Genomic DNA, 20,566 nt, shown 5'->3' with positions numbered 1-20,566 from the left:
TGCATCTTTAATGATCTCAAGTGTTGGAAGCCGACGTTGTCCACTACGGAATACGGTCATAAATCCTTCGCTGTAAAGTCTCCCAGATCCTGGGTTATTTCTTCACATTGCACGGGTTAGGCGGGCTTATTAACACACTCATGTCATTTATTTGCTGCACCGGCCAACTGTGCATTTTCCTTTTACAGCGAAGTTAGCAACTCAAGGTGGAAATGGCTACCGTGATTCCTTTAATTAAGATGGAAGAGTTCCTGTTATTTGATTTTTGTGTGACTGGCTTTACGTAATGCAAAATATATAATTTGGAGAATCCTTAACTCTTGGTTCGCGGCCTCGTACTGTATGTGATGTATGACACCATTTAGATAAGAGTGGAGCTATAACGCCCTGGGCGTGTCTATCCAAAGAATTTGCCCCAGATCACAAGAATTTTAATGCCACTGGCCGAAAATCGGAGCGCAACGTCATCCCATTACAGTTGATTATGGTCTGCCTGCATCGATTTGCAATAGTTCATGTCACATCGCAGTGCTTTGATTGTATGATTAATTCCAACACCCCTAATCTGAGCCAGCAGTCCACATTCATGACAAAGATTCATATATTTATTTTACAATATTGCCATTTATTCACCCTTTACCTTTTACACTGAATCTAGCAAGGATATACTACACACCAATATGGTGATATCAATCGTTCCCAATATATATATATATATATATATATATATATATATATATATATATATATATATATATATATTATATATATATTATATATTATATATATATTTGCAAGATGGCTTCAACATCCCATTCCATATAAAGAACACGCGGACAGTAACATACAAAAGTTGGCTTTTACAGACAGTGTAGAAGGGGCTTGCTATTCCAAGTTTGAATACAATAATAATCTGTTCATGCGCGTAACGTGCTGGTGTTGGCTGGAAATTTCTTGCTTCAGTTATTGTTTACGCGTGGATTTATTGATTGTTTGTTCATTTCTATTACCCCATACAACACTGATCATTTAAAGTCTCCTTTCCATACATTGTCACTGTCTTTCTTCCTCCCAATCAATGTAATAGCATCTCTATCTTAATCCTTGAGGCTTTAGCCCTTGTGACCTCCTTGTTCCAAGAGCTGTGTGGTTGATGTAAAAGTGACGGAATAGATGTTGTGGGATAATCGAGACTCCGGTAATGAAAGTGTGAAAGTGATGTCAGAAGGCTGTGGCAAACATAGTGACGTCGAGGCTCTGGTGGCCTTTTAATGCTTCGACATTGGCGGCTCGCAGGCTGCCTGGCGTCTGGATCGCCTTTGACTGAGAACATTTTATGTGTTTTGTGTTCAAGGCCTCTTAAGTGTATTACTATGTATGTGTGTGTGGCACAGGAAAGGGTGTGACGGGAATGCTGTCGTACAGGCTGGGGCATACACATGGCTCAGAGACCCCGGCGACTGTTCTGGGAAGTGGTAAAACACCCAGCTTGCCGCCAGCATCTACCCCAGTCACCACAACAAACACGCAGCCATATGTAGGTCTGTCAGGATGCCACCCAGTGCCGGGGTGCCTGGCATGGGTCGCAGCTCTGCCGACTGTTTGAGGGCATCGGCACGACAACAGCGACGAGTCCAAGAAAAACAACCACCACAGACAAACCCACAAGCGACTAATGTTAGTCATACAAGACGGCAAAGCATGACATTATCTGTTCCGCTCACCGCAGTATTGTTTGAAACCATCAGCGAGTTGACGACAGAAGTTATTGACAGACTGTAATTATCTCCACCAAGGAGGTTGCGTTTTCATCTGTGTGGTTTTGTCATTGATTGTTCTCTGGTGTGCAACTTCCTGGTTACAGTTTTTAAAATGGAAATCCTTTCAAACAGACTGATTAGGGGTATGTCACTTAATGACGTCTATAGTTTAAAAATACAAATACATGGAGTCCTCAAGTTGTTTTGTTTTTTTTACGGCGCCCGTGCCTCATCCGTAGCACCTTCTTTTTCGTTAATTTCCCACAGTAATCACGCAATTTTAAAGTTATCAGGCGCGTCACACTCCTGTGTTTAAATTTGAATTATTATTGTTGTTAGATTATTTATCAAGCTCTTCCGGGTCGCGCAAGTATGTTTTTTTAAAATTGCTATCCAGAAGTATTTTGATGTAAATATGGACTTAAACGGTGAAATCTGATTTAGGTCGAAATTCGGGTTACATTGTCAGCGTAGGAACAGAACTTGACCGTAACTCGAGGACTCCTTGTAAAATCAAATACACATTTCTATAAATTATAGGTAAATATTAAGACTGGGGAAAAATGCATGACTCAGTTAAGTCGACCACAAAAATTGGTTGCCACAACATGTCTGTCTTTAATCTATACAGTAATAGATCATTTGGAAACGGTAGCTTGGAGACGGGACACTGGAATGTGTACGCATAAGAATTTAAGACCCACATTGCACTACACTTTTACAAAAGGTTGCAATATCCTCCTAGCTGCGTTTTTTAATTATTTATTTTAGTCTAGTTTGCTGTTTTATACTATGTGCCTTTTTTAAAATTGTGCTGAAAGCTGCTGGAACAAAAATTTGTTATGCTTGCATAATGACAATCAAGATTCTAGTTTAGCATAGTTAGCGCTAAAGCACATCTATTTTCAACACATTGCTAAGCAGAGATCAAGTTTGTGTAAAGTGACGCGATTATTGTAGGAATTGTTTAGAAAAATAAGTATGAACGTTTTACTTAATTTTAAGTGAGTATAATATTAATATGCATCAACGTTGGCAAACAACGTGTTATTTGTGGACGCATGCGCTTCTGTTCTCAAAATAATACTGATATCGCTATTTAATTTGAGTTTGTTGTGTCTGAACAAAGATAGGGTAACGGATTGTTCCCATACCTGACCGTAACCTAAATAGCTTGAGGATGTGTGTAACTGTGCAAACGGAGTGCGATGTTATTAGGTGCATGAGAAAGGTATCGAGGGGAAAATGTCAAATTCCATCAAAGTAATCATAGGTGGCGCCAGATAGAATAAGAAGAGGTGGTGGGAATGTGACTGTGATGCGCAGTGATGCGGCACAAAGTGTACCAGTGATGACTCAGCTGGCTCTCCATATAGCCACCAATCTCTCTCTCTTCCCTCTTCCATCACTCTCACTCTCTCTCTCTCTCTCTCTCTCTCTCTCAAAAAAAAAGAAGACCTAATTGGTTGACGAGTTCTTACGACACCGGCTCTCGGATTTGTGTCAGATCTCGAGCTGAGCTTACTGCCTCGCTCGTCACAGCCTCCCTAGGATTGCTCACAGCTGTGATGGTGGCGCCTTCCTGGCTCATCAAAATTAGCTTTTCTTTTTTGGCGAGGACTCTTTCTCTCTCGATACGTGCATGTTGCTTGTTTGTTGAGCTTTAGCAGCCAAATGCGGTTTATTATCTGTGAGACTATCGGTGTCACCCAGCTTGTAAAATCCAAGCGCCAATAATGTTACATATGTGACTCTGTGAACACAATAGATGGCGAGTGTAAAAACAAAAGCAAAAAACTCGGATGAAGTCTTTGAATGATCACAGAACACATGAAAGAAAATCTTCAATCATTCGCTGATTCTGTAACAAAGCTTATCTTCTTATTTGCGAACTCTTCACAAAACCAAGAGTTCAAAGATCTTCTCTATCTTACTCTGTGTCTGCTTTCCGGCGCATCGCACCTCCGACTATCTCTGTCCCCCCTCGTGCAACATTGTCTGCCCTGTCACCTCCAAGCCTGGTTTGTGGAATGCAACGTCGAGCATTGTCCTTCCCTCGCAACACGCGATACTTCCTCCCGTGTCTGTGCAGGCCTCGCCGTGTGGCGCTCATCTTACCTGCTCCGGCTCCGTTCAGTCTCGCCCTCCACAATCAGCCCCAGAGGCGCAGACACCCCATCCGCCTCCCTTTTTATCACCTGATCCCACGCCATCCTCCTCAGTGTCCATCCCTCTCTTCTTCCCTTCATCCCTCCGGCTTAACCCCTGGCCCATCTTTTCTTTGGAAGGCAGAGGAAAAACATTTTGTGATACGCTTGCGGCGGCATAGGTCACCTTCAAGTTAGGACTTTTGGTAGCTTCTTGTCTGACACCCAATGAAAAAATATATGGACAAAAATCTCTCAATAAGTAATTGAGCAGCGTAAGCCTAATCCCTAAAATCAATCGTAGTTTTGAATAACTTATGCAACAAAGTACACTGACACTGAAAGATACTGCCCAACAGCCGACAAATGATCAATTTAATACTGGTAACCTCAGGAAACTATCTTTATTTTCAGTTTACTTTGTAAGAGGTGCTGCTGACCCTGGGATTTTTCTGCATCTTTTGGTTTTGTTTGAAATTAAAACAAAGATGCATGCAATCTTAACTCATCAGTTATATAGAATTTTTTTTTTTGGGGGGGGGGGTGATTTAGTAAAGCGTACTGATAATCATGGGAGCTCCCTGAAGCAGTTACGCTTTGGGCCAGAGGTGGCAGTGGCGAGTAAAAAAGTGAAAAACTGCACAAAGATCCGTTTAAATAAATATATGCTTTAAGACATTTCAGCCAATTTAACAGTTGTATTTTGTATTTTTTAAAATCTTGACAGCAAATAGCCCCCCCCCCCCCTTTTTTTTTTTTTTTTACCGAAAATGAATATCTGCTTTAAATATTGGTTATTGGCCTCCTTGACTAGGGATTGGCCCTGAATTAATAAAATATATAATTTAACTAGTTACTGCCTAGTACGCACAATTATATCTGGAATTTAATGTTTGTGGAGTTTTTATCATGTCCTTGATATTTAGGAAGAATTGAAGTTCCATAATTAATCAATATCGGACTCAAGTGAATCAAATCGAATTGAAAAAATCTAAATCGAAATTAAATCGATTGAGGAAATTAGAATCGATATCCAGCCCTAATCATAATGGAAACATTAAAATTGAAACTGTCACATCTATAGCTATGCTGAACTATATATTACCTGCTTTAAATCATACAGCGGAAAACTCAACCCAACGTTTACTTTTTTTTTTATTATTACAAGACTCGTTTGCCAATCTTATCCCACCAACCATGATTGGTTTAAATCGCAACAATCTTGCACGCGCTTGCATGGACCGTCACGCCCGCGCTCGCACATTCGCACCCCGTTTAAGCCACTCTCGTGCACGTTTGTCAAAACCTCAAAGACTGTAATGGCTGTCTCTCATTTCACTTAATCTGCCCTAGAGGAAGGCCAAGAGGCGGCTCAGTAGCCCTGATTAATAATAGGCTTTGGAAATACAGTGTCTTTCCGCCGCACACTTTTGACTGTCTCCCTCCAAAAACCCACTTAAAGCCCCTTCTTCCCTCACTGCCTCCTTCCAAGTCATCTGTAATTAAAACAAGAACACCATTTTCAATATGGTTTACAAATTGTACCAGCTAACAGAGTGGCTTGACTTCTTTATAGAACATTTTCACCCTTGCCGTTTTTGGTTACTTAAAAAAAAACAAAAAAAAAACTATTGTTCAACTAATTCTTCTTCATCCTTTTGTTTTATCATCAAGGCTTGTAGGCAAAATTGACCTGACAGTGTCCACCCCCCCCCCCCCCCCCCTCAGGTGGTGCTGGAGTGTGTCCTGCAGGAGGGCCTCGTGTACAACAAGGTCAACCCCATCTTTCACCACTGGAGGATCAATGACAAGAAGTTCGGGCTGACCTTCCAGAGCCCCGCTGACGCTCGCGCCTTCGACCGAGGCATACGCCGGGCCATTGAGGACATCAGCCAAGGTGGGCACCTGTTTAGGACATGTCCATGTGAGATACAGTGAGCTGATTGGTGATTAAGGATGTCTCCGAATGCTAAGCACGACCCCTCCTGTGTTATCTTGTTAGCGCCAGCTGCCCATACAAACTCGCCACATCCTTTAGAAGAGTGTAAAAAAAAAAAAAAGTATAAGGTCAGTTTTCATTCGGTCTACAATCACCAACATGCTAAAGAAGACGTGATATGAGTTAGTGTTAATTTTAAATGTATTTCTCTGTTTCCTTCTTCCTCTGTGTCCTGGCATCCTCCTGTATTCTGCCGCTGTTGTGTAATGCCTCCTCTGCGCTCACTCTCGCGCGCACACACAGACAGGTTGCTCTGTATTCCTATTGCATCGCCGCGCTGCCGGTCGCTCGGCTTCGTCAATGCGTGCGAGCGAGGGTGGCGGAGGAGGGTCGGGGGTGGCCCGCGTTGTGTTGGTAGGCGAGAGAATATGCTGCGCCCCTGTGAATGTGCGCGCGCACGCGTGTGTATCGGTCTTGCGGTCCTCTGTTGCCATGGCAACGCCGGGCACATGGCTCAGGCAGCTTCCAGAGAGCCGAGTCGTGCTGCATTCGCTGTCTCGCGCGCTCTCTCTCTCTCTCGCTTACTCCCTAGCATTGAGGAAATGCGCACATACCTTCTCCATGTGATTGAGACTGAAGTCCTCTGTTGTGTTCTTAATAGTAGTAATAGTATCTCCCTTCCTCCCGGTAGAATTGTTCTAAATTGCCATTTTGTGCATGACCCCGGCTTGCAACCATTTTTCGACATTCAAGGTTCTCACGTCGGAAGAACACTAGCTTTGTTTTTGTCAGACACAGTCGGGCTGTGTGTTCACTAGCTGAAGCCATTGAGATCACATTGTCAGTTATATAAGGTGTATGTGCCAGTTATATCAACTAGCTTTCAAGATTGCGACTGTTAAAGCCGCCCTTTTCCGTGCAGCAATGTGAAACGAGGGCTATCAACTATGAGTTTTGTGTATCAGGATATTTGTTTCGTCAAATTTAACATCTGACTTCTCCAACTGTGTTGTTCTGAAAGCCGTTATCACTACTGTATCTGTTTGAATAAAAAGCCTTGGTGGTTCAGTTATGGCAAACCGGTGCGATTGTTGCCCCAAACAGGCTTTGGCTCGAGGAAATGTTTGTTTTAATATGCTTAATGCCAATTTTTTTTGTTTGATCATATTCCTGGTTATACATGATACTGCAGAGAAGCTAGACAACAGTGAGGCTTGATGAGTCATAAGACTCAAGACTGATGTATATTGCGGCCCCGCTCTGTTGGGATTAAATAATACTGTAATTCATGTGTTTCTCATTGAGAACTGTGCAGGGCAAAATATGTCATTGTCACTGCAGCATGTCCGCCATCTTTGTGGTGTTTGTTGTGGCAGTACTAGTGTTTTGCTTTGGGGGTTTGCGGATGCCGTAACCCCCTCACCCTTCAACTTTTTTTTCCCTGCAAAAATTCTCGTGACAACAACTTGAATGTAGGTCACTTGCAACGAGAAAACAAATTGATTGGTACAGGAAGGAAAAATTGGCCTTAGGCGAGTTGATTTGCACTCTGACTAATCGGCTGAAAGAATTAGTTGTACTCCAACAATAGGAAATAAATCCATTACAAATAGCGATGTCAATGTGACACTGTCAGTATATCAGCAAAAAAAGAAAAACAAGAAAGCTCATTTTGTGTTAAAAGTTCAGTGACTCCTGTGTAGCTGACGTCATCCACGACGGAAAAAAGTCGAAACGCGGTCACCCTGATACCTGAAACACAAGCTGCCAGTCTGCAGCATCTGCAGACGAGGTGTTTTTTGGGAGGGGTGGGGGGGGGGGTGGATGTGGAAATGGCACATGGCGTTTTAGCAGAGGTCGGGTTACATTATTCGTGGCATGCATATTTCATGAACTTCCGTGTGCCCCACTGACACAAAGCAGCTTTCATTTCCCCATTTAGGCTGCAGTCGGATGGAAGCGCGAGTCTCGTCTCGTTTTGGCTTGACTTGAGGAGAATACGTACATCCGTTTGCTGAAGCTGGCGAAATAAGTCACGCTTTTTGACAGCCAAACTATTTTGTCAAATAACTAAAAAATATTTCAAATCGGCCTATAATCCCAAAAAGTGTTTTTAATTGTGCGTGCGTGTGTGTGTGTTTAAAAAAAAAAAAAGAAGAAGAAGAAAAGATTTATTTAATTAATCTTGTGTTTTTTCCCCCCCGTTCTAGGCTGTCGACCATTTGGCGAAGGGGAAACTCCAGAGGATGGACGACCAGTGAGTCTTGTTCTTGGGACAGTTTGTATACATTTCTTTAGGATTTGACAACACAATTACAAAACAGGTTAACCACTCTAATTTTAAGAAGTGATAATGGGTTAATGATAGACCGATCATTGGCGCTGATATTCAGCATTTTGGTGAATATCGGCATCAGCCTTTTTTCTTTCTTTTTTTTTCAATCTGATGGCCGATAATGAATCAATTTAAAACTGTTAACTTTAGGGAAGAATTTATGTAAATTTTCAGTGAACTTTATAAGAGATCCTTCTGACTTTGGAAACTGCACATTTCTGCACGTTCCGTTTTGGTTTGAAATTAAAACTAAGATAAATGTAAATTTAACATTCAGATATTTTTTAATTTTGGAAAACTTGATTTACCGGAGAAAATATTAAGGAGCTATTGTTTAAATTCTCATTTAACTTTTTAAGACATGCTGATAACCTTGCACTTTTTATCTGAATTTTAAAACAAAGATGTCTATTGTCTAAGATTTAAAAAGAACAAACAAAAAATCAACACTTTGCCAATCTGAAAAGTTGTAAGCATATGCTTCAGTAAAGTCGAGAATTGGAGGTTTTTTGTTGTTTTCTTTTCTTTTCTTTTTTTAAATGCCAATATTTTCCATTTTAGCGAACATGAATATCAGCTCAAAATACTCAGTTATTGGTCTCCTTGTCTACTGATAATCGGCATCGGCCCAGAAAAAAAACAACATATCGGTGTATCTCTGCAATGCGTTTGATGACTCTTTCAAGAGGGTCTCTTTACTTTGCATAACTTCTGCTATATGTTCTTCTTAACACCAGACTTGAGTCTTATCCTTTTTTGAGTAGTGTCTTGCAAAAGCCATAGAAAACACAAAACGGAACACTGCAATGAGGTCTTGTATGCTTGTATGATGGCGGTGCAAACGCCAAAGTTTTGTGGGACTTGAGACCGAATTGTACATATTGAGGGATGTTTGTAATTCAGATATTCCACTCTTTATGGCAAGTCATGCCATCTCATGTTTTGATATCTTGCTGTACATCACAACTCACTACATGTTCAGCACTCTTGACTCCCCCAAACCCTCAACCCCTGCCCCTCAGTATCTTAAAAAGAGGGGCGAGTGAGGGAGCTGCGTTCCTGTTCCTGTGGCAAAGTTCCTCTTTAAGGGATCAGGCTGAACACACAGGAAATCCAATGGCACTGGTGTTGCTAGGCAGCAAAAAAAAAAAGGGGGGGGTATCTACAGGGAAGGGGGGGGGGTGTTCACAAGGTTCAGCGCGTGAGCCACCGAGGGTGTCACCATGGTGATTTGGCATCCGAATGTTGCGGTCGCAAACCTGGGCTGCGGAGAAAGAGAAGTGATCCATTCGCAAGTTCTGCAAGTGGAGACCTAGCAAATAGCACAGCGTCAGGCCTCATCAAGTCACGGCACAGTTTGGAAGTGCAGTGCGGAATAGCCATGTATCTCATCGCATGAGATACGAATAGCATCTTTGCGTTAGCCTTGTTAGAACCACAGCGGATTTGCGACAGTGTGTGTTCAAGACGGTGACCTCAACTTCCTGTCCACTCATATGCCGAAACTCCAAACAAATGAGTTGTTTTACCCACAAAGAACAAATGCAGTTGCACAACTCAGCTGTACGGACAAGTCTGCCAAGACTGACGCCGCACATCCAAATCATTCACAATGCTGCGAGCCCCCACCCCACCCACAACTTCTGCATTGAATTTAGAACCAACAGGAAGTTGTAATTTATCACTTAGGGTTCACTGAGGTTATACTGGCTGCTTGGTTTTATAGCATGGCTGGTTTTGGCGTGACTGAATATGGCTCTGTAACACACCTTGAGTCAGGGCGAAGAGCACTTAAAGTTTTATATTGAGGGCGCAAAGACTTCATGTTGGACGACAATAGATAAGAGAGTAGCATTGAATAGGGATCTCACGATTGAATATTTTTTAGAAGCAATTGAATCTATTGATTAGTCAAGCTATTAAACAAATAATCGAATAGTTGTCGTCCCTCCTTGCCCACTAAATGCGACGAGCAGCACCTTCAGACATTTAACGGTCAAGATAAGCAAAAAGTGAATCCACGGTAATGGCAAAGTTGTCAGAGCTTCCTTGTGATTTCCTGGTCAGGTGTTTTCAGGACGCCGATATTTCTCTTCGAATCAAGCAGAGAGGCTTTAAAAAATTTTGTGAAGGGTATCTGCACTCCCTCACCAGGCAATTTTGCCCAAAAACAAAAGAAATACACATCGCCGCCTGCCGCTACAGATGTCAGAAAAAGACATAGTCGCCTCACTCACTGAAGTTTTTAGACATTGTTCCTGTCAAGCAGGGTAAGAATGAATTTATATTACCTCATAGTTTCATTGTTTTGTTGACATTAATAGTAAATAGTAAGTCAACAAACGCGTGGTCGGTTAGCTACCCGGAGCTATCGTTAGCCTTTAGCTCAAAACAACAATGGAGAACATTACCTTTTTGCAGATGTTTTAGTTTCTGGTAATTTCGTAGGGATTCAACTGGTCGTGTGGTGGTGGTGGTGGTGGGGGGGGGGTGTCCTTGTTATTCATCACTTGAAACAATTTAAATGAGGGAGCCCAAAAATGTGTTTGGATGAACAGTTCTGACACATATTAGAAAACATGTTTTCATTGGCTGTTTAGCTGCTTTCAAAAGTATATGTTCATGATAACACAGAGAATCTTGTGTTATGAAGTATGAAGTGAACGTTTATCATTAATGAAGCGGTTTACTGTTTAACTCATCGTGTGCCAACGAGATGATTCAGACTGACCTCAGGCCTTTCTGTTCCGAAGTCATGTGACGACGGAAGTACACGGGATGTTCCCTGGCGCTCGTGCGAGGCCAGGTTGCTTCACTTAACCACCCCCCCCCCTCCCTCTTCCCTCCTGTGTCCTCCTCCCCTCCATCCAATCCTCCCTTCCTCTCCTCCCTCACCCCCGGCCACATCTCCGGGGTCAGATCAGCTCCAGATTGGCCCCCACGCATGCCTTTGAATGGCGGGGCTTAGGCGAACGCTTCAAAAAGGAAGCCAGAGTCTGTTTCTCATTTTGATCTCCCCCCCCCCTCGCCCCCCGCCCCCCCTTTCCATCCTTTGCTCCTTTCTGCCTTCCTTTCACATACACATACAGCTGTCATCTGGCTTTTTAAGTTCTCTGCTGCATTTCTCCAGCTGGAGCTGGTTTATGACATTCTCTCTGCAGACTCTCTGGCCTCTCACTCGCGTACTCTTTCTCTCTTTTACGTGTACACACACATGGATCCAAACTTGAGTCCAATGCGAAGTCATTTTTTCCCTGCTCTGTTATTCCTCTTCACTCCTTCCACTGTCTTCTTTTAAATATTTGGTATGTTTTGAGGCGCACAAACACACACATGCACATACTTTGTACATACACTTTGTGCAGCTCAAGGGAGAGACTGTGGGGTGGGAGTGGGGTGTTGGTGAAAGTTGAAGGGTAGGGGGAGAAGAGAAAGAGAAGAGGGGGAAAAAGAAGTCAAAGGAAGCATCTCTTAGCAACCACAGGACAGTAATTACTGTTGCAGCAGCTGGGAGCAAACCAGATTTCCGCTGTGCGTTAAAGCACTGGCGTGGGCTCCTTTACACACGGCACTGACTAACCAGAGCCAGCAGCCTCCCCCACATGCCACTGAGAGGAAGCGAGAGTACTAACCCAGCCTTGATGAGGTCGGGGTGGAGGGGTTGCTGGGGGGCGTTTGGATTGGGGTTAAACTTTGATGGCGCACGTGCCTTTCAAGAATGGAGCAACTTTGAAAGCACGTTTGTGAGCTAAGCTTGGTGATCCCAAAAGTCGTACAGCTAAAAAAAAGCCTCAAAACTTGACAAATTTTATTGTGTGATTGTAAATGTATCTTTCTAGAACTCAGTGCAGCAAGCTTTAAATAACTCTCTACTTTTTTGTTTGGCTTTTTGCGGCTCATACTCCAGAAGAAGTGCCAGTGAAGAAGAAAATCCAGGCTGACCGCTAACTTTAGCAGCTAATGCTAGCAGCTAATGCTACCCCATGAGTGGTCCATACTGCTTACCTTGCTTTTTAAAATCTGGTTCTGTATAAACATATAAAAAATGTAACCAATGGTAAACAAAAACTCAACTTGTGTAACATTTCTATTAGGTGTGAGATAGTAAACTAAGTACAAATATTTTCGTCAACACACATTTTTCACCAGACAAAAACTAAACTAGACTAAAACCTTAATTAATTAATTAATTAATAAACAATAACTGGGACTAAATCAGTATGCATTTTTTTGTCAACTAATGAAGACGCGACAAAAATGTATACTTATCTTGATAAAAAAAGTGGAATACACTCTATGGACATTTTAGTTCATGAACAAAGATGAGATGAAATTTAAATGAATTGTAAAGTCCTGTCTCTGCTAATCTGTCACTGTGACACTGTCATGTGACACAAAGTGACACACCCACTTTCAAATCTGCAGCTAGCGAGTGCAACATGCACACAAAAAATGGGACAGACGGGAGGTGGATTCCCAGTGAAAGGTTAAAAAAAATAATTTAATCATAGTTATAACGTAACATTAATCCAACAACTATAACATTCCAACAATAATGTTAATCCGACCACTAACGAATGCTGGGTACTTTACTAGCTCGTAGCATGGAGCTATAGTAGCCACTGTAATTGTAAAAGTTGTTTTCAATCAAAAAGATGAGAGAAAATTTGATGTGAAATAGTTTTAGATCTGAAATTTTAAACAATATCTGCTGACAAAAAATATACAGGGGTAAAATTATTGTCCTGACTAAAACTAGACTAAAACGTTGACAGTTTCTGTTGACTAAAACTAGATGAATAAAATTGTTTTCCTCGACTAAAATGCTAGATTTGTAGTCGACTATATGTTGGGATGTTTTCTGAGCAAAACTACGGATATGACAAACTGGGCTGTGGTCTTCCTCTCTATCCCAAATTAAGCGGCAATCCCATACGGACATTAACGTCTCATTATTTGAAGTTACCATAAAATGTTGGTGGGGAGGGGGTTAAGGAATGTTGTGCTGAGGTCAGCCTCCTTGCTTAAATATGTCAGTAAATGTCGACGATTGTGTGGTCTTGTAGTTTGAACCAAAGTTTGAGTGGGGTCTAGTCAGGTCAGGTCAAGTTTATTTGTATAGCCCTAAATCACAAAAGAGTCTTAAAGTGCTTCACCGGCCCACTGTTGACCGTCCGGTTACATCCCCCGATCTATGCCTCCCTTGAAAAAAGAAGGACCCACAAATGGTGGGTAAAATCACCCTTTTGTCTATTGAACTATCATCATCACTTTTTTAATTTGCATGTTTGGCTTTCATTTGGAACAAATTTCATACCCTTACATTCATAATTGTCAGTTTGACCCCAGAGCAGATCACTATTTTCCATAGAAGATTTATTTTTTCCAAATCCCCAAAAAATAAAGATGGCCATCATCCTGGCACAGAAAGTCTTGTACCTTTTTGTTAGTATTCCTTCAGTAATTTATTCTTGATAAAGCAACACTTGGCATGAATCAACTGTTATTTGCAAATTCGATCCAACTTTGACACGACTTTGCATCCGTGATGGTTTGGTGTGTGGACAAGCTTGGGTGGGGGGGGGGGGGTGCTCGGATGCTTGCGCTGACATAATGTTGGCTCCTGAAGTAATATCCTCCCCCATCTCTCTCTCTCTCTCTCTGTTTCTCCCGCACCTCTGCATTCATGAATCATGAAATAGCCGTCACATTAGTTGCCATGAGTACTGAAGTCTTGGCACTATTTCTTATCGGAGCCTGTTTATAATCTAGCCTGCACGGGCCTGAAATGTATATTCCCCACGCAGCGCATATGTTCCTATGCGATGCATTCTGCGGCATTCACAAAATGCTATTTATAGATACTTCAGCCTGATTGTTGTTAATGGCGAGATCCGTTTCATTTGGAGACGCTGTGAAACGAGGCAGTGAGAATGCGCTTCATTTCATTTGAAATGAAAAAGTGTGCTTTTTATTTTTCGGCTTGTGTTCGTATCTTTTTCTTCAGTTTTGTGGGAATGCTATAAAAGGGCTGTTGGGAACTCGGAGTTCTCACACAGAAAGTCTTCAGTCATTGCTGCATCACACTTTGACAAGCATAGGTGCAGGATACCCTCTGGTGGTTACTTTTGGAACGCAACCACAACAGTGAAACCAAAATTGATCGGGTTGTGAGGGGAAAAAAAGGTTATTTTGTTGTTTATGCTTACTAAAATGATGGCATAATACCTCAACATGTTTTTTTCTGTGTGTGCAGGCGTGTGAGGAACCTCCATCCATCTGCACGCCAATGAAAGAGCCATTCTCCCCCCTGAACAATGTGGTGTCCACCGAGCCCTTCAGGGGCTGCTATGTGCGTGCTCAGCCCTTTGACGAGTTCACCTCCAGCAATCGACGTTACCTGCCGCCACAGGTGTGATCCTGTCCCCACATGAGCCATGTTTATACACTGAATGGACAAAAGGCTTAAAAGGAAAGTCAACCTTAAACATTACTTGACAATAATATGTTATGTGACCGCACTAGTCTAAATATAACATTCTGATTAATATTACATTTGTGGAATAAGAGTTATGAAGCAAAATCCTCCCATTTTTATCCATCTCAGGGGGCAGCCATTTTGCTACTTGCCGTCGACTGAAGGTGACATCACAGTTGCTCAGGCAACGACCAATTGCAGCTCACCTGTTTTCTGGAGCTGAGCTGTGATTGGCCCTGAGCAAGTGTGATGTCATTTTCACTCAACAGCAACAGCAATGGCAAAATGGCCGCCTTCGGATATTGATAAAAACTGCTGGATTTTTCACCTTAACTCCACCAACGCAATATTAACCAAAATACCATAACATGGACAAGTGGGGCTGCATAGATCATGTTATTGTCAAGATTTTTCTTTTTTGGGTTGACCTCCCCTTTAAAAGATACTTCATTCATTTTACAATTGTCAGCAGTATTAAGGTGATATTTAGTCTATCATGAATTTGATAGCGTCATTATTCTTCATTTATAATTAACATCTTTAAAAAGACATTTTGCCACTTGGCTGTCGACTGAAAATGACATCACGTGTTAAGGGCCCAGGTAACAGCCAATCACAGTTTACCTAAATGTTACAAGACTCTACTTGCATGCCTAACGTTTAAAACTGAAGAAGCCTTAAAGGTGAAACAACTTAAAAAATTTAAGTATAGTTAAGTTGCCTTAATTCAGGCCTTAAGTTTGAAATGTGCCTCCTGGTGGGGGTTTTTGGCATTCAGTGCAGCGAGTTTTTCACAATACTATTTCGAAAAGGAAAATCAAGGCGAGTAGAAGCTAGCGGGAAAAAAGGATTATTTTTCTTCTTAATTTTTTTTAGCTTAGTTTGTGAGCGATTTTAATCGATACTGTGTCAGGATTTACCCCGTAAATTTGCCATGTCTGACTCTGGTGGCTGACGATGGATGGGGAGCAAAATTCGGCCTGGGAAAATATTCGTCAACAGCTGGTAGGCCGCTAGGCTTATAAAGCACTTTGGGGAAACTATGCTGTGTACTTGATTGTGTGCAATTATTTTAACTTTGTCATTTTGTTTCCGAAGGTGTCATTCAAATCGACCCGCCATGTCAGCTTTCACATGGACGAGGAGGAGATCGTCCGCATCAACCCGCGCAAGGACGTGCTCATCCGAGGCTACGAGGACTACCGCCACCCGGTCATGTGGAAACAGGAAGTGGAGCACGAAGACCTGGACTTCCCGGCCACCTTCCACAAACTGGACAGTAAGAAGTGCGAGTACCTCTTCCCCGACGGACCCGGCGGGGACCCCCACTCGGGCTCCGGCATGGGCACGGGCATGGGCCTCGGCCTGGGCAAGGACACGGCCATCAAGACTCAGCCCTCGCCGCTGCTCAAGTCCAAGAAGGGGCGGCGGCGGCGGGAGGACGGCGAGCGCTCGCGCTGCATTTACTGCCGCGAGATGTTCAACCACGAGGACAACTGGCGGGGGCAGTGCCAAGACGCCCCCGACCCCATCAAGCAGTGCATCTACAAAGTCAGCTGCATGCTGTGCGCCGAGAGCATGCTCTACCACTGCATGTCCGACTCGGAGGGCGACTTCTCGGACCCGTGCTCGTGCGACACGTCCGATGAGCAGTTCTGCCTGCGCTGGCTCGCCCTGGTGGCGCTGTCCTTCATCGCGCCCTGCATGTGCTGCTACCTGCCGCTGCGCGCCTGCCACCACTGCGGCGAGGCGTGCCGCTGCTGCGGGGGCAAGCACAAGGCAGCCGGGTGACCCCACGCCGCCCCTATGGGACCCCCTCAAAGCTAGCTAACTCAAGAAGCGGATCAAAGCGGATCTATTCAATGCCGGCATCCTTTTTTTCCAACCCCCCCGCTCACTCTCTCGGACGGGGCGGTGTTGTTGATCGCCAGCTCTGAGGGCTTTTGGAGATTTCAGTTTGCGTTTGTCGCCGACGAGCTGCAGCGAGGACGAATTTAAGCTTTGCGTCGAGCTAAATCTGGATGAGGAGATGAGGACGTTGAGATTAACAGACTTGGAGATGTTACTAAACGCACCGCAAACACACACACATGCATTGACATACACCTGGACGAACTCTACTACAAGAAACGTGTAACTTTATGAAGGAAACTTGTCTTTTTGTACAGAGACAAAACACAACTATTCAGTCAAATAACTTGCTGTTTGAGTATGCTAAAAGGGATACATATGTTCTTATGCTTATTTTGTGTGAACGTTGCAGTCGGGTAACAGTGGCCTTTCCTTCCCTTCATCACAGTGTAATTAGTAGACAGAGAAAAAAAATACGTGCACTAGACACATTTCCCCTTCCTCATTTTAGCCATGTAGTGTTATTGAAACAGTGTGGTGCGGTACGTGGCCACTTTTTTCTCCGACCTTTTTTGATTGCATTCCAAAATAAAGGGACTCAAGGGAAAATGGTAACTTTTTACCATGCTGACGTTCCCTCACAAACCCCCCTTCCCCCCCCCCCCCAAAAATGTTGTGGAAGATGACACCTTTACAAATTGAAAGCCCACTTCTTTTTTTTTTTCTGTTCACCTTCTGATTCAAAGCTCAAATTTTGCTCAACCAGCAAGTTTTGTTTCGGTGAGTGAGGAGTGACGGTGCTCCTATTTTTGATTTATGCGATTATTATTGTTGTTGTTTTTTTAAGAAAACAACCAGGCACTTAAAACGAGGCTTATTATTTGACTAAGACGACCTTCTGTGATTCTGGAATTTGTCTGAAAAAAAAAAAAAGCACTGCTCTCCGAGCTTTTGGTTGCAGCACCCCTCCACCTCCAAAAAGTCTCGTGTTTGTCCCACACTTTTATTTATTTTAAATTTGTTCTCCTTTGTGCCTCTCCTCATGTCGCCAGTCCACTCCTTCATGTGTCTTCGTTTTAATAAGCCCTGGATGAATGAGCGCATTGTTTCAGGAATGTTGAGTATCTGAGCAATTAAGTACATACAGATGGTGTGTGTGTGTGTGCGAGCGTGTGTGTGTGTGTGCACTTAGGCCTTCACATGCACTGGTAACGTCCTGACTGATGACTCTTTCGACAAACACGTTAAAAGAATATTTATTGTTTAGGAGATTCCAGACTTTTTTTCGCCGCAGCTAACAAGTTGACTGTCTTAGCTATCAGAATAATCAGCACAAAAGTGTGATATGGTTAAAAATAAAAAGCAATTTCCTTTGGCACAATACTGTTTTTTTTTTTTTATGGAGTTTAAAACACCAGCAAAAAATGTAGGTAACATTTTTATTTTTCACCACTTTATTTTTGCCCTGAAAATATCAAACATCAAAAGTGATCGTAAACAAAAAAAAAATAGCTGAAGATCTCCATAATATTACTTTAATTTACAAAGGAGTTTTGTTTCTGTTCTTACGGCGGAGGCAGCGTAGCCTGAATTTGTATGCGCGTACTCTTCACTCTTCACTTTTTATAGTGTAGTCTAACACTAACCTATGCTAGCGCAGTAGTAAGTGAAAAACACCGCAAATATAAAACAATTATTTTTACTATACAATAAGTATGGTGATAACTGTTTTCTATTAATGCGCGACCATGTATTCTTTTGCTGGCCAGCAAACCACAAACCCTACATCAGGGTTGCCGTAGACAGAGGTATACAAATTTTGTCATTGGAAAGCATTATGAATCTCATAATTTGTTCTAGTCATGTATATTTTAATTGATTCTCATTCGCAGGAATTGATTCGTGATGGCAGATTTGTCCATCAATTTAGCAATTTTAGTAGTAGTATCAGAGCTATAACGGGCGGGAATGACACCTGTTACGTTGTATTTTATTCAACGCACTACTAGATGATTGGAAGTGCACGCAAATATGTTGTTAAAAGCCTGCTTTTGTTGTTTTTTTGCGGATGAATTCCATGTTGGGGCTCTTGACATGGCAATTTTGCTGGATCCGAGTGTTAGAACCCCTCTGGTAAAGTTCCCAGAATTCACAATCAGTCATTTAGACACTTGACAACTTCCTGAAGCGTTGTCTACTTTAGACTGCAAATTGGTGTTTGCAGGCAAGTTTATTTGCTTTCAAGGTGTGGGAAATCCGCAGTCGATTCCTCACGCAGATTCTTAACAGTCAATTGTTTTTTTGTTTTGTTTTTAAATGTAGTGGACAAGAACACTACAATCAGCACAAAACATAACAATTTAGGACTCTTTATTTTCAGACCTTTTTATTTTTAATCTTTCTATGCAAACTTATGACATGGGACACACTCTTAAGACTGACAGGACACTTTTTTTCTTTTTTCTTTTTTTTTTTTAGACCTTCGTAGGTAGTCATAGTAGATGAGCCTCCTCCCCCTTTGGTACCAAACACCTGTAAATATGTAACACTGTATTTAAATACTGATCATAATAATAATAATAATAACTGGTTTGTTTTGTCTTTGAGGTTGTCTTTTTAAAGATAGAGCTGTATTTATCGTGGCTGTCAACATTATCTATGGTAGCTTCTATTGACAGCATACTTGTGTACATAGGTCCACTTTTTGTAGTATTATTTCACATTGAAAAGTAGAGGGCATTTGCAACGGGTCAGGGGGGTAAACAAAATGACTATTGAGCTTCTAATAAAAGTTTCTCACTAGTTTTGTACGATAGATGGAACGAGATGGCGCTAACACGGTACAGGAGTAGCACTCGACTCGCTTTGGAAATTTTATATATAAATATATATATATATATATATAAATACATGAATTTAAGGCTGCTAGATACAATCACTAATTTTATTGTGCTGACAGAGAAAATTAGCTATGAATGACTGTTAAACCCTAATTCTCCAACAGCATTAAACTTTTTTTTATTTTATTTTTTTGTGCGACGTGTATGTGTTTTGTGTGCGCGTGTGTTTGCGTCCTGTCGTCAAGCTGAACCAAGGTTGGATGAAGCTGATTAAAAACTTGCTGGCTGGCAAAATCTAGGATGTGCTTTTTATTTTTCTTTCTTTCTTTTTTTTTTTAATACAAAGGAAATGGAAGAAAAAAACTAATACTTTTGTCATTCTGCATTAACCAGCACAGTGCTACTTACTGTCATGTACTGTATTATATATGCAACAAACATCTGTCTGCTTTAACACGCACATACACTATATATATATATATATATATATATATATATATATATATATATATATATATATATATATATATATATATATATATATATATATATATATATATATATATATATATAAAGACTTCAGTTTTAACCACTTTTGCTGCTAGTCTTTCGAGCTTCAGAAAAAAACTTGTGCATAAGGTTGGGAATGCATATGAGTGTACTTTGTTGAAGTTTAGTATATATATATATATATATATATATATATATATATATATATATATATATATATATATATATATATATATATATATATATATATATATATATCTCAAATCCTTTTTTCTTTTCAGTGCATTGTTTTAAAAAGAGTAACAGAAAACTGTTTACTTTTCACAGCAGTTTCTTGGAGTGTTCTAGTTCGGGTTCTCCAACAAGGCTTCGGTGCACTGATACTACTCGATGTATGCTTTTTTGACATCTTACAGCGCTTGATGTAACATTTATGTGATTAGTTCTGAAATAGTGGAAGTGTTTTTTGGAAAACTTGCAGTCTAAATGGTACTATTAACTATTCTGTAAACACTGCCTGTTCATTTTGTTTCCCCTTTCCCCTTCTTGCGCATATTATTTTTTGTTAATTTAAGTTCCTTAGTGCCATCCTGACGACCTCAAAAACAACGCCGACAAAAGAAGTGCCTCATGTCCATCTTAGTCTCCATCAGTTTAACATCTGTCTGTTCTGGTTCTATCGGTTTCTATTATTTTGTTGATTTGA

General features: G+C 41.6%; 1 protein-coding gene across 1 annotated transcript in view; it reads left to right on the top strand.

Annotated features, from left to right (window-relative positions):
• The window catches only part of spred1 (sprouty related EVH1 domain containing 1), a 39,538-nt gene extending 19,465 nt beyond the window's left edge, over window positions 1–20,073 (top strand). Inside the window, exons 4-7 of the mRNA XM_077559927.1 lie at window positions 5,636–5,804; window positions 8,057–8,103; window positions 14,438–14,593; window positions 15,758–20,073. Coding sequence (XP_077416053.1) covers window positions 5,636–5,804; window positions 8,057–8,103; window positions 14,438–14,593; window positions 15,758–16,450 — 1,065 coding nt within the window. The 3' untranslated portion in view covers window positions 16,451–20,073. The remainder of the gene's footprint in view (window positions 1–5,635; window positions 5,805–8,056; window positions 8,104–14,437; window positions 14,594–15,757) is intronic.
• Window positions 20,074–20,566: the final 493 nt, after the last annotated feature.

Source organism: Vanacampus margaritifer, chromosome 1 (assembly GCF_051991255.1).
Source record: "Vanacampus margaritifer isolate UIUO_Vmar chromosome 1, RoL_Vmar_1.0, whole genome shotgun sequence".
Classification (NCBI taxonomy): Eukaryota; Metazoa; Chordata; class Actinopteri; order Syngnathiformes; family Syngnathidae; genus Vanacampus; species Vanacampus margaritifer.
Note: the sequence above shows the minus strand (reverse complement) of the source record. Positions and strands in the feature narration are given on the sequence as shown.